Here is a 14,638-nt window from a genome sequence, read left to right as displayed (position 1 = left end):
GATATTAAAGAATCCTTGCATTCCTGGGATAAAGCCCACTTGGTCGTGGTGTATGATTTTTTTACTATGTTGTTGGATTCTGTTTGCTAGAATTTTGTTAAGGATTTTTGCATCTATGTTCATCAGTGATATTGGCCTGTAGTTTTCTTTTTTTGTGGCATCTTTGTCTGGTTTTGGAATTAGGGTGATGGTGGCCTCATAGAATGAGTCTGGAAGCTTACCTTCATCTGCAATTTTCTGGAAGAGTTTGAGTAAGATAGGTGTTAGCTCTTCTCTAAATTTTTGGTAGAATTCAGCTGTGAAGCCATCTGGTCCTGGGCTTTTGTTTGCTGGAAGATTTTTGATGACAGTTTCAATTTCCTTGCTTGTGATGGCTCTGTTAAGATCTTCTATTTCTTCCTGGTTCAGTTTTGGAAAGTTATACTTTTCTAAGAATTTGTCCATTTCATCCAAGTTGTCCATTTTAAATTGCAATAAGAGCTGCTGCGTAGTAGTCTCTTATGTCCTTTTGTTTGTCAGTGTTGTCTGTTGTGATCTCTCCATTTTCATTTCTAATTTTTGTTTAATTTGGTTCTTCTCTCTTTGTTTCTAATGAGTCTTGCTTAAGGGTTTGTCAATTTTGTTTATTTTTCAAAAACCAGCTTTTAGCCTTGGTTGATTTTTTTTGCTAATGGTCTCTTAGTGTTTCTATTGCATTTATTTTCTGCCCTGAATTTTTTAAGATTTCTTTCCTTGGCTGCTAACCTGGGTTCTTCATTTCTTATCCTTCTCTAGTTGCTTTAGGTGTAGAGCTTAGGTTATTTATTTGGCTTTTTTCTTGTTTTTTGATGTAAGCCTGTAATGTTATGAACCTTCCCCTTAGCACTGCTTTTACAGTGTCCCATAGGTTTTTGGGTTGTTGTGTTTTCATTTTCATTCATTTCTATGCATATTTTGATTTCTTTTTTGATTTCTTCTATGATTTGTTGGTTATTCAGAAGCGTGTTATTTAGCCTCCATATGTTTGAAGTTTTAACAATTTTTTTCCTGTAATTGAGATCTAATCTTACTACACTGTGGTCAGAAAAGATGACTGGAATGATTTCAATTTTTTTGAATTTTCCAAGACCAGATTTATGGCCCAGGATGTGATCTATTCTGGAGAATGTTCCGTGTGCACTTGAGAAAAAGGTGAAGTTGATTGTTTTGGGGTGAAATGTCCTATAGATATCAATTAGGTCTAGCTGGTCCATTGTGTCTTTTAAGGTTTGTGTTTCCTTGTTAATTTTTTGTTTAGTTGATCTATCCATAGTTGTGAGTGGGGTATTAAAGTCTCCCACTATTATTGTGTTACTATTAATTTCCTCTTTCATACTCGTTAGTGTTTGTCGTACATATTGCGGTGCTCCTATGTTGGGTGCATATATATTTATAATTGTTATATCTTCTTCTTGGATTGATCCTGATCATTATGTAGTGTCCTTCTTTGCTCTTTTACACAATCCTTTATTTGAAAGTCTTTTTATCTGATATGAGTATTTGCCACGACTTAGCCTGCTTTCTTGTTGGTCTCCATTTGCATGAATATCTTTTTCCAGTCCCTTCACTTTTAGGTCTGTATGTGTCTCTTGTTGAGGTGGCTCTTGTAAGACAGCATATTAATGGGTCTTGTTTTTGTATCCATTCAGCCAATCTTTGTCTTTTGGTTGGGGCATTCAACCCATTTACATTTAAGGTAATTATTGATAGGTGTGGTCCCGTTGCCATTTACTTTGTTGTTTTGGGTTCACGTTTATATAACCTTTCTGCATTTCCTGTCTAGAGAAGATCCTTTAGCATTTGTTGAAGAGCTGGTTTGGTGGTGCTGAATTCTCTCAGCTTTTGCTTATCTGTAAAGCTTTTGAGTTCTCCTTCATATCTGAATGAGATCCTTGCTGGATACAGTAATCTAGGTTGTAGGTTATTCCCTTTCATTACTTTCAGGACGTCCTGCCATTCCCTTCTGGCCTGGAGGGTTTCTATTGATAGATCAGCTGTTATCCTTATGGGAATCCCTTTGTGTGTTATTTGTTGTTTTTCCCTTGCTGCTTTTAATATTTGTTCTTTGTGTTTGATCTTTGTTAGTTTGATTAATATGTGTCTTGGGTGTTTCGCCTTGGGTTTATCCTGTTTGGGACTCTCTGAAAGTCTTTTTCTTGGACTTGGGTGGCTATTTCTTTCCCCATTTTAGGGAAGTTTTCAGCTATTATCTCCTCGAGTATTTTCTCATGGCCTTTCTTTTTGTCTTCTTCTTCTGGAACTCCTATGATTTGAATGTTGGGGTGTTTCACATTGTCCCAGAGGTCCCTGAGGTTGTCCTCATTTCTTTTGATCCTTTTTTCTTTTTTCCTCTCTGCTTCATTTATTTCCACCATTTTATCTTCTACCTCACTTATCCTATCTTCTGCCTCCGTTCCCTCCAAAGTGTTTTTGATTCTCATTCATTGCATTGTTCATTTTTAATTGACTCTTTTTTATTTCTTCTAGGTCTTTATTAAACAATTCTTGTATCTTTTCAATCTTTGTCTCCAGGCTATTTATCTGTAACTCCATTTTGTTTTCAAGATTTTGGATCATTTTTATTATCATTATTCTAAATTCTTTTCAGGTAGATTCCCTATCTCCTCCTCTTTTGTTTGACTTGGTGGGCATTTTTCATGTTCCTTTACCTGTTGGGTATTTCTTTGCCTTTTCATCTTGTTTAGATTGCTGTGTCTGGAGTGGACTTTCTGTATTCTGGAGGTCTGTGGTTCCTTTTTATTGTGGAGGATTTCCCCAGTGGGTGGGGTTAGACGATTGGCTTGTCAAGGTTTCCCGGTTAGGGAAGCTTGCGTCAGTGTACTGGTGCGTGGAACTTGATTTCTTCTTTTTGGAGAGCAATGGAGTGCCCAGTAATGAGTTTTGAGATGGGTCTATGTGTTAGGTGTCACCTTGGGCAGCCTGTATGTTGACATTTAGGGCTATGTTCCTGTGTTGCTGGAGAATTTGCGTGGTATGTCTTGCTCTAAAACTTACTGGCTCTTGGGTGGTGGTTGGTTTCAGTGTAGGTATGGAGGCTTTTGGACGGTCACTTATTGCTTAAAGTTCCATGTAGTCAGGAGTTTTCTGGTGTTCTCAGGTTTTGGGCTTAAGTTTCCTGCCTCTGGATTTCAGTTTTATTCTTCCTGTAGTCTCAGGACTTCTCCAACTATACAGCACTGATAATAAAACTTCTAGGTTAATGGTGAAACGATTCTCCCCTGTTAGGGACACCCAGAGAGGTTCACAGAGTTACATGAACAGGAGAAAAGGGAGGAGGGAGATAGAGATGAGCAGGAGGAGAAAAAGGGGGACTCAAGAGGAGAGAGACAGATCTACGCAGCTGTCTGTTCCCAGAGTGTTCTCCGTATCTCAGACACCTACAAGGATTCACAGAATTGGATTGGGAAGAGAAGTGGAAAGGAGGAAATAGAGGTGTTCTGAGGTAGAAAACAGAGAGTCAAGATTGGGAGAGAATAATCTTCGGTTTAAAGATAGGGCTTCTCTTTTTTTTTTTTTTGGTAAGGTTATAGTGTAGTGAAAATGAAAATGAAGAGTAGTAGAGGAGTACTAGAGGACTTTAAAAGAAATAAGAGAAAAAGAAAAATAGAAAATAAAAGAGAAAACGGAAAGGAAAAAAAAGAAGAAAAAAGAAAAAAAAAAAAAAAAAAAAAAAAAAAAAAAAAAAAAAAAAAAAAAAAAAAAAAAAAAAAAAAAAAAAAAAAAAAAAATTTTTTCCCTAAATAAAAAAAAATCGTAAAAAACTATGAAAATGAAAGTTAAGGAGTGATGGGGGAGTAATAGGGAATTTTAAAGGAAAATAAAAGAGAAAAAATAAAAAAGAAAAAATATAAAAAGAAAAAAAAATTTTTTTTTTTCCTTACTTAGAAAAAAAAGTAAAAATATATCTAGGAGTTTCTCTGGAGCTGTTGCGGTCAGTGTGGGTTCGGCTCAGTTTCAGATAGCTCCTCGTTCCAGCTTACACTTCTCGATATCTACAGGGCCCTTCCGGTGAAGTCGGTGTTTTCTACAGGGATTTTAATCTGTTGCACCAGTCCCTTCTGAAGCGGTTCCCTTTGTTTATTTGGCTTCTGTTTGCCGGTCTCTTCAGAGCCTCCGGCATCTTTCTATTAACAGTTGGTTTGCAATGAAACATAGCTCCTGTTCGGTCCTTTGCACTAATCAGTCTTTGCACTAGTTTATTTTTCTGATTAAACTTTATAAAACTTTTCTGTTGTATGTCTCCTTAGTTTTAGAACTTGGCATTACTCAAAGATACATACTTAAAGGTATATGTAATGACCTACAGTGTAACAGAAAAGAATCAAGCATAAACTTAAAGTTTACTTTAAACATCAGACTCTTCCATATTGTCAGGCAGAGCTGAATGCAAATCTCCCCTCCCCAGCTTACCAGGAACTCAAGGCTTTCCTTATCTCTAAGACTGTACCTTGAGCTTAAATGAAAAGGTATTTGTAAGTTACATTCATCCAACAACTGTTTGCTGAGTAGTTAATATTTTCTTTGGGAATATAATGAGTTTAATTCTGAGTTTTTTTAATTTGAGGTTTGTTCAAATGAAATTATCCAGCTGATCATGAGATTTATAAGTTTGACGTTCACAGGATTAGACTAGAAGCATACATTTGGGAATCACTGTATGTAGTTAGTGATTAAAACTGTGAGTAGGATCACATCTGTCAGGACACACACACACAGGCACGCACGCACATCATGCTGTAGACCAAGGACAGAGTCGTGGGAAACACTAATGTTTGCATGCTAAGAATTCCCTAAGGGAGAAAGAAGAAATGATCAGTAGTTTGGGGGAAGGCACTGAAAGGCATGCTATCACAGAAGCCTAGGGAATAGAGTTTCAAGAAAAAAGAAACAGAATTAGTGGAAATGCAGCAAAGAGCTCTAGTCAATTAAGGTTTGAAAACAATGTTCCTTGGATTTTTATTTCAGAAGTATTCTAATTTTAATGCACACAATTTTAGTAGAGTTGTGAGGGCAGAAGGTAAATGACAGAGCATGGAGAACAATGTAAACTATAAACTATTATTTCATGTACATTAAAAGGAAAAGATAGGAAACACTTGGGGTCAAGACATCTCATTTCTGCCTCTGATGAGAAGCTCAAAATCAGCTGTTGATAAAGAGGAAGGAGCTTGTCCAGAAGAATGTTGTTGTTGTTGTTGTTCAGTTGCCAAGTTGTGTCCAACTCTTTGTGACCCCATGGTCTGTAACATGCCAGGCTTCCCTGACCCTTACTATCTCCCAGAGTTTGCCCAAGTTCATGTCCATTGAATTGGTGATGCCATCCAACCATCTCATCCTCTATCGCCCCCTTTTCCTTTTGCCGTCAATCTTTCCCAACATCAGGATCTTTTCCAGTAAGTCAGCTATTCAATCAGGTGGCCAAAGTATTGGAGCTTCAGCTTCAACTTCAGTCCCTTCAGTGAATATTCCTTTAGGATTGACTGATTTGATCTCCTTACAGTCCAAGGGACTCTCAAGAGCCTTCTCCAGCACCACAGTTTGAAAGCCATAGTTCTACAACACTCTGCCTTCTTTATGGTTCAGCTCTCACAACTGTACATGACTATTAGAAAAACCAAAGCCTTGACTATATGGACTTTGGTGGCAAAGTGATGTCTTTGCTTTTTAACATACTGTCTAAGTTTGTCATAGCTTTCCTGCCAAGAAGCAATCATCTTCTAATTCCATGGCTGCAATCACCATCCGTAGTGATATTAGAACCCAAGAAGAGGAAATCTGTCACTGCTTCCACCTTTTCCCCTTCTACTTGCCATGAAATAATGGGACTGGATGCCATGATCTTAGTTTTTTAAATATTGAGTTTTAGGCCAGCTTTTTCACTCTTCTCCTTCACCTTCATCAAGAGGTTCTTTGGTTTCTCTTCAGTTTTTGCCATTAGGTGGTATCACCTGCCTATCGGAGGTCCAGAAGAATGCATTGTAATAGATAGGAGAATGGAACTAATTGAGAAAGAAGGGATGAAAATGTGGGCACTGGTGGTGAGTTACCTTGAGCAGGAAGAGGAACACCTTGTTGACTGATGCCTGAAGGGTAGCACTGAAGATAGAGATGTGGGGTGCAGTGGGGGGAGAATAGTCAAGGGAGGTAATGTATTATGCCCTCATTATGCCAGGAAGTAGGAGAAAGTTAAGAGGTCAGGATTTTAAAAGATTGGCAAAGATGAGGAATGGTCTTTGGGTACAGTGGAAGTGGAAGCTGACCAAGGACAATAAAAGGACTCACACAAATAGTACGGCAGTGAGAGTCTAGCTGAGATTGGAGACCAAGTATCTCTAAATCACCTAGCAAGGAGGTTCCTGCCTATAAGGCTTTCCCTGGCAGTTCTCGGATACATGCGGTATCAATGGTGTTGATTTCCCTTGCCTTGGAAGGCTAGGCTATGGATGGTCATAAAAATAAAGGTTCAAACAGGTTAATTTCAGAAATAAAAACCTCTACACTTTGAAACTCAAAAGGTTTTTAACTGTAACTGTAGAACAAACAACAGAATCCTAGGCTAGAATTTTTATGGTTTCCAACATAAAATTCTAACTTTGACTTTTGCTACACCCTTGCACTTACCATTTTAGCCAAATAAGGCTTCTTGCTGTTTTTTTAAAGATTTTTTTGTTTCCTAAATTTCACTTCAGTTACTTTGCTTCTGCTATTTACTCAGCTTGTGGAACCCTACATCTCTTTTGAAATCATGAGGTGATTAAAACTCAATTTGTTACCTGGTTTGCAAGCCCAGTAAGGAATGTTGCCTGTCTTCTCAGCGTGTGTTATACCACTTTTATATTACTTTTCATATACTTTTGTATATTTCAGAATATCCTAGTTTCTACTAACTTTTAAACTTCTTTACTGCAAGTACCATATTTTTGTCATCTTTGTGGTTTGTCACAGTACCAGTGAAATGCTTTTTCTGTAGTAAGCACGTAGTAAATATTTACTGAACTTACATTGTATTTCACATTTGTACCAAGTAGCAAGGTGGGACCTTTAAAAGAAAGTAATGTTTTGCCTTTTCTATAGGCTAGTGAATTGAACTGAACTGATAGGCTAGTAAAGGTTTATTTTTAAATGTTATTTCATTAACTTCTTCTAATGTGAATGTTTTGTCCCATAGGTATGGCATGAACTGCCTTATTCAGTTTGAAGATTTCGCCAATATAAATGCATTTCGGCTCCTGAGAAAGTATCAAAACCAGTATTGCACATTCAATGATGATATCCAAGGTAATCAGATTTTCACTGCATATGGATCAAAAACAATGTGCCTTGATATTAGTTCATAATTTTCTAAGGATTCAAATTCAATAAAAAATGTGTGCTAGACACCTAGGAAATGCCAGGAATTAATGTTTGATGATTTCACACATTATTTCTCATTGAATTCTACATATTTGAGAAAAGTACTCTGACTTTGAAATGTATTGTGCATGAGCTGGAGAAAGAGTGCCCTAGAATCTGATAAAATCCCCAGTGATTATGGCTGAACAAAGAATGAAATGTATGAAAATGTATTATTCATTGTGTGAAATGAAGAGTGTATACACTTCTCTCTTCACCCTTCATCTCAAAAATCAGCCACAGTTTCTAAGTGTCACAACAGAATCTGCCTTTGTATACAGTGTGTACCAGATTCTACTGTTGTCTTTGATTGATTGTAGATACTTGGCTACCTGCTTTTGTCTGAGTTACTTGTTTTATTTTTCTCTAAGCTTTGTTTTGCTCCTTTCTCTAGATCCACCTCCCCCAAACTACTTCCCCAAATCCAAAACCTCCCAGTGAGAATCTTACTCTTCCTGTTTCATGAAGGGCAGGTAGAATAAATGCACAGGCAGAGAGTCAAAGGAGAAAGACCTGATGAGTTCTGACAGCTTAAAAGATCACGCATAGACTTCCATTTCACTAATGAACATTTTTCCGTGTTGACCTTACTTGGATTCTCAGCAGCTTTTAACATTGTGGACCCCACTCTCTTCCTTGAAATATTCTCTTCTGTTAACTTCTGTGTCACAGACCCCCGCTGACTTTCTTCCTACCTTTTTGAATTTTTTCCTCCCCCCGCCACCGCCCCAGTTTCATCCTTTAGTGACTAGCTATTAAATCAGAAGGCTTCAGCACTCAGTACCAGGCCCTTTTCTCTTTGTTCTGTGTAATATGTTGGGTATATACTCCAGGGTCACACATTTCATTAGCAGATTTATATCTCTAGCCCAGACTTCTTTGAATTCTAGGTCCTTATACCCATTGGGTTATTTTAAACTTCCTCTAGGGATATCTAAGGTTATCTCATACTCAGCCTCCTCCACCATCAAACTCTTATTTCCCCACCAGACTTAACCTTCTCTTTGTGTTCTGTCTCCATGAATTCCTGATGTCTCTCTCTTCTTCACCTCTCTCTGCCAAATATAGCTCATCACTCATCCTCCTGATTTTTAGCACTAAGTTGGATAGAGAAGGAAGTGAAGATGTAAGGATGGGTAGATAGGGTAAAAGGGTCTAGATTCCCTGTCTTTAATAAAGTTAAAGACTAGGTATAATGGGGATAATTGAATAAAGAAATGAAAAGGTAGAAGGTTACAGACCATGTTGAGTGAGTTATTCTAATGTAGATCTTCCAAGAAGAATTAGTTCTGAGTGATGATAAGAACTGTATGATAAGAACTGTACAACTTATGATGGGAGGAAGATAGCCAACAGGGAGTAAGATGCATGTCATTGGAAATGATGGGATCCAAGAAAAGTTTAAATGTAGAATGAGGATAATATTTCTCTCATAGAGTTTTCATTGTGGACAAAATAGTTATTTGTGAAAATACCCTATCAACTGAAATATACTGTATAAATATAATTTTTAAAATTTGCTATGCTTAAGTTCTTTGGTATAACATAACTATGTAAATATAATGACTCTTTACATTTTGAAGCACACTAACATAATTGGTCTAATTTTTCTTTTCCTAACATCCTTCCTGATGCCAATTACATAATTTATTGTCATTTTTATGACAAAGATGCTTATGTTATTTCAATTTTCTTCTTTTTTTGTTTATTTTTTGAGTGTTTTTATTTATGAGAAGTGAATGTGTGGAGGATTTCAGAGAGGAAATGATGGCAGTCTAATTTTAACGTGCTACCACTGTAATTTGAAAATGCAGTGTATGGTGATAGAATGCCTTTGATGCTACAGACAAAGGCTTTGTAGACCAGTGTCTCTAAGTCACTTACCTGTTCGTTTCGTTGCTGCCTCTAAAGTAGCCACCAGTTAAACTGTTGAACAAACCTATCCTGTCCTTTCTTTAATATTCTCTGTATTTCAATTTTGGGGTCTCACAGAAATGTCTGTGTAGAAGTTAAAAACCAGGATTGCGTAATCTTGAATCATTTTGCAGAATTAATAGGTATAAGAGTTCGGGTTAAGGAAGAGAACGTGGAATCCAAGTCATCAAACAAAATGAGCAATTGAGAATTAGGTTCAGCATTTCTGTCAACTGTGGTCAAGAATTTAGGAGTCAAGCCTTGGGCTACCTCAGAATTAAAGTCAGGAGCGCAGGAAATAAGAGACAGATGCCAAGCCAACACCAAGAGCACTACATGTGAAGTTGCCCTGAGAATTCACTTCAGAATATTCCCCACAGCAGGTCACCACTGCGGAGGCATTAAATGACTAGTTTTTCACCCCAGGTAGTCAGTCTTCACATATAATCTGCACACATAGTCTACGTTATCTCTGTATAGGTGTTTTCGGGTCCTGCAGCCTTAGCCAACAGAAAGTTAGGTTTGAGAAAATGGGACTAATCTCTGACTAGAGAAAACTTTTGGCAAGTTATTGAGGTTCTGACTAGACATGACCAAACTATTTTCTGCTTTCTTCTTCATACCGAAATAGTGTCCTTAGTGACACATCTTCCCCATATGTTTCTATTTTACCTTTTTAACCTTATGTTTTTACCATTTTGCCCACAAATGTAATACTTTCCTCACTGTGGGCATAGAAATTGCATTCTAGTGCCAATGAAAATAGTTATGTAACTATTACAGCCTTACCATGTAAATAAATGCTTTTAACTATACCCTTGGGGTGACTTTTTTCTTAACAGATGTGTTATTGAAATGTATTAGCTTTTTATGAAAAGTATTTAAATACTTAAATTCTAGTATATTAATGATCTAAGATAATGTTAAATGATAAAGATTTTGGTTCAACTGTTATTTAGACCTTCGTCCATTCTAGTTGTAAATTATTGCCAACTAGAAAAAAATGTGCAAATTAAATCTATTAAGGAACAGATATTTAATAATATAATCTGGAAACCATCAGATTTCAGCAAATTCAGATCAAAAGAATAAAGTTTCATCCTCTGGTCATTTAAAATCATCTACAAAAAAGAGATTTTTCTTCCCATAATACCCTCTCTGGAATGGCTATGTTCTGACTTGACATTTCTAAGTATTTTGCATAGAAATTTTTGCCATGATAAACTAGTTTGATTACTAGTGATGACTAGTGATAAACTAGTTAGGATAAACTAGTTTGGATTTTTTAAAAATAAGGTAATCTTGTACCAAATACTTTGATCATTGTAAAGATCAAAGATAGACATGGTAGAACATTTTGTAAAAGCAGGAATATCATTGGCCTGAAATCATGTTTTAAAGTTTAACCGCACTAGGTTTTAAAAAGCATATTAGACGGCAAATGAGATACTCATTTTCTCTGTCAAGGTGGCAAAGATTTTTCTTGTAATCCCAACTGTTAGTGATGCTTTAAAAATTGAACACTCTTGTACATTGATGGTGAGAATATAAATTGGTACAGCTCTTGAGGAGTCAATATGTGTCAAAAACCTTAGTCATAAGCAGATCTTTGATCCAAGATTTCTATTTTTAGAAATTTATCCTCAGTAAATGAAGGTGTGTGAAACAAATGTACAACGATTTTTAGTTAGTTTATATATTTATTTTAAAATTTGAGATATGGTTGACATATAACATTATATTAGTTTTATATATACAACATAATGGTGTGCTATGTGTATATATTGCTAAATGATCACTGCAATAAGTTAATTTAACATCCATCACCACATATAGTTACAAATTCCTTCTTTCTTGTGATCAGAACTTTTAAGATCTATTCTTGTGCCAACTTTCAATGTACAATAGAATGTTATTAACTTGGTCATTATGAGGTGTTACATCTGCAGAACTTATTTGTCTTATAACTGGAAGTTTGTGCTTTTTTGACTTCCTTCACACATTTTTTGCACAACCCCCACCAATCTGTTCTCATATCTATGAGTTTGGTTTTTGTTTTAGATTCCACACGTAAATGAGATCAAGTGTTAGTCTTTCTCTGACTTATTTTATTCAAGGTCTATCCTTATTGACACAAATTATGAGTTTCTTTTTTTTTAGTGGCTCAATAATATTCATGTATGTATCTACTTCAAATTTCCTTTATCAGTTCATTTGTCAGTTTACACTTGGGTTGTTTCCATATTTTGGCAATTGTAAATAATGCCACCGTGAACATATATGAGGCATCCAGGTGGCACTGGGGGTAAAGAACTTGCCTACCAATGCGGGAGACATAAGAGACCTGGGCTCCATCCCTGGGTTGGGAAGATACCCTGGAGGGGGGCATGGCAACCCACTCCAGTATTTTTTGCCTGGAGCATCCCATGGACAGAGAAGCCTGGTAGGCTACAGTCCATAGGGTCACAAAGAGTCGGACACGACTGAAGTGACTTAGCACAAACATAGGAGGGCATATATTTTTTCAAGACAGTAATTTCATTTCCTGTAGCTAAATACCCAGGAGTGGAATTACTGGGTCAGTTCAGTTCAGTTCAGTTCAGTCGCTCAGTCGTGTCTGACTCTTTGCGACCCCATGAATCGCAGCACGCCAGACCTACCCGTCCATCACCAACTCCCGGAGTTTACTCAAACTCATGTCCATTGAGTTGGTGATGCCATCCAGCCATCTCATCCTCTGTCATCCCCTTCTCCTCCTGCCCCCAATCCCTCCCAGCATCAGGGCTTTTTCCAATAAGTCAACTCTTCGCATAAGGTGGCCAAAGTACTGGAGTTTCATCTTCAGCAACAGTCCTTCCAATGAACACCCAGCACTGATCTCCTTTAGGATGGACTGGTTGGATCTCCTTGCAGTCCAAGGGATTCTCAAGAGTCTTCTCCAACACCACAGTTCAAAAGCATCAATTTTTCGGCACTCAGCTTTCTTCACAGTCCAACACTCACATCCATACACGACCACTGGAAAAACCATAGCCTTGACCAGGCGGACCTTTGTTGGCAAAATAATGTCTCTGCTTTTTAACATGCTATCTAGGTTGGTCATAACTTTCCTTCCAAGGAGTAAGCGTCTTGTAATTTCATGGCTGCAGTCACCATCTGTAGTGATTTTGGAGCCCAAAAAAATAAAGTCTGACACTGTTTCCACTGTCTCCCCATCTATTTCCCATGAGGTGATGGGACCAGATGCCATGATCTTAGTTTTCTGAATGTTGAGCTTTAAGCCAACTTTTTCACTCTCCTCTTTCACTTTCATCAAGAAGCTCTTTAGTTCCTCTTCACTTTCTGCCATAAGGGTGGTGTCATCTGCATATTACTGGGACATATGGTAGTAATTCTAGTTTTAATTTTTTGAGGAACCTCCATACTGTTTTCCATAGTGACTGCAACAGTTTTCATTCCCACCAACAGTACACCAGCATTCTCTTTTCCCCACATCCCTGCCAGCACTTGTTATTTTTTTTCTTTTTTTAAATACCAGAAATTACGTTTATTCAGGAATAGAAGAGGAATTACAATTTGGGAAACACATACGGTAACAAACTACAGGCAGGTCCCTTGTCTATTTGATAATAGCCATTCAGTCAGGTATGATGTGATAGCTTATTTTGGGTTTGAATGGCATTTCCCTGATGGTTAGTGATGTTGAGCACTATTTCATGTACCTATTGGCCATTTGTATGTCTGCTTTGGAAAAATGTCTATTTAGGTAAAGATATTTGTTGCACTGTGGTATTTATGGTGAAAATCATAAACTTTTTAAATATCAAAAAATATAGATTTGGTTAAATAAATTATCACATGTTCATACTATGCAATATTTTAACTATGCAAAATAATATTTTAAAATATATTATTGATGTGGTAAGATACTCACAAAATATTTTGTGATAAAAAGTATATTAAAATAATAACCATGGCCTGAAATATTTTTTATAAATCAAATTTTTCTTGAATTTCCATATATCAGGTTTGGAAAAATTTTGTGAGACTGTACATCAGAATGTTGAAAATTATCATACCTAGACAATGGGATTATTGGTGACTTATTTATTATTAAGTTTAGCCAAAAAGTTCACTTGGATTTTTCTGTAAGAGATTATGGAAAAACCTGAGCAAATGTTTTGGTAACCCAATATTATTTATTATCTCTGCCAGTATCAACTTTCTGCCAGTATTCTTTGAGTAGAGTAGGAGAAGAGTAAACATCCATTGAATCTTCTTTTCCACATGGTACCCCTGTACTCTTTTCCCTGGTACCTTGCAGTAGTGACTGATGTCTTACAGTCTGGGGACTCTCTAGAGATTAAACCTCTAGTTGCTCTCTAAACTTCCAGTGTGCTGGGGGAGCCGTTAGGAGAGGAGAATAGATCTGGGTTCAAGCTACTGCTTAACAAATGTTTGGGCAGCTTCCTGTGTGCCGTCTTTCTTTTTCTCCCCACTTCAGAGGTACCTGGTACCTCCTACACCCAGGCCTTTGGCGAGTTTTGCTGGGTCAGTCTGCTGCTTAGCAGCCCTCATGACTGGCCAAGAATTCAGCTTTCTCTGCTAAGTCAGTTACCATTTGCCCTTTGGGTTTCCGGCTTCTGAAATTGTCTTTGGGTTCTCTTTTGCTAGCCTCTGATTTTTAAAGGTCTTTTTTCTGTTATTTTAGTAGATCTTGTTGATGGGAAGGAAAATTGAAGTATGTGTTCAGTCCCTGATTTTGCGCTCTTATCCCTGCCTCCCCGTCTCTGCACTTGCTTTTCCCGCATAGTGTATGCTGCCCAGAGTCCTGTTCCTCTCACATCCATCCTTCATCTCTGTGCTCAGGCGGCAGGTACACTAAACCTGATGTCCCTGCCTGTAAAGTCGTACCCAACTCTCTGCGACCCCGTGGACTGTAGCCTACCAGGCTCCTCTGTCCATGGGATTTCCCAGGCAAGAGTACTGGAGTGGGTTGCCATTTCCTTCTCCAGGGGCTCTTTCCCACCCAGGGATCGAACCCGGGTCTCCAGCATTGCAGGCAGATGCTTTACTGTCTGAGCCACCAGGAAGCCCACTAAACATCCCTGCTTTAAGTAATTTACTCGTCCTCCTCCACCTTCTAGTTCTCATCCTTCACCTGATCTGTATATTTAGTAAAGCACATGAGCATTGTAATTATTTGATTACACCTAATCCTTCTCTGGACTTCCCTGGTGGCTCAGTGGTAAAGAATCCACCTGCCAATGCAGGAGACGTAGGTTTGATCCCT

The 14,638-nt window shown here is 37.6% G+C and overlaps 1 protein-coding gene across 2 annotated transcripts in view; it reads left to right on the top strand.

The window, feature by feature from the left end:
- ME1 (malic enzyme 1) overlaps positions 1-14,638 on the top strand; it is a 252,142-nt gene that overhangs the window by 202,443 nt on the left and 35,061 nt on the right. For both annotated transcript variants that reach the window (XM_043438919.1, XM_043438918.1), the window contains one exon: positions 7,208-7,317. In XM_043438919.1, coding sequence (XP_043294854.1) covers positions 7,208-7,317 — 110 coding nt within the window. The remainder of the gene's footprint in view (positions 1-7,207; positions 7,318-14,638) is intronic.

This window comes from Cervus canadensis, chromosome 20, assembly GCF_019320065.1.
Source record: "Cervus canadensis isolate Bull #8, Minnesota chromosome 20, ASM1932006v1, whole genome shotgun sequence".
Taxonomy (NCBI): Eukaryota; Metazoa; Chordata; class Mammalia; order Artiodactyla; family Cervidae; genus Cervus; species Cervus canadensis.
This window is presented reverse-complemented; position numbering and strand designations above follow the sequence as displayed.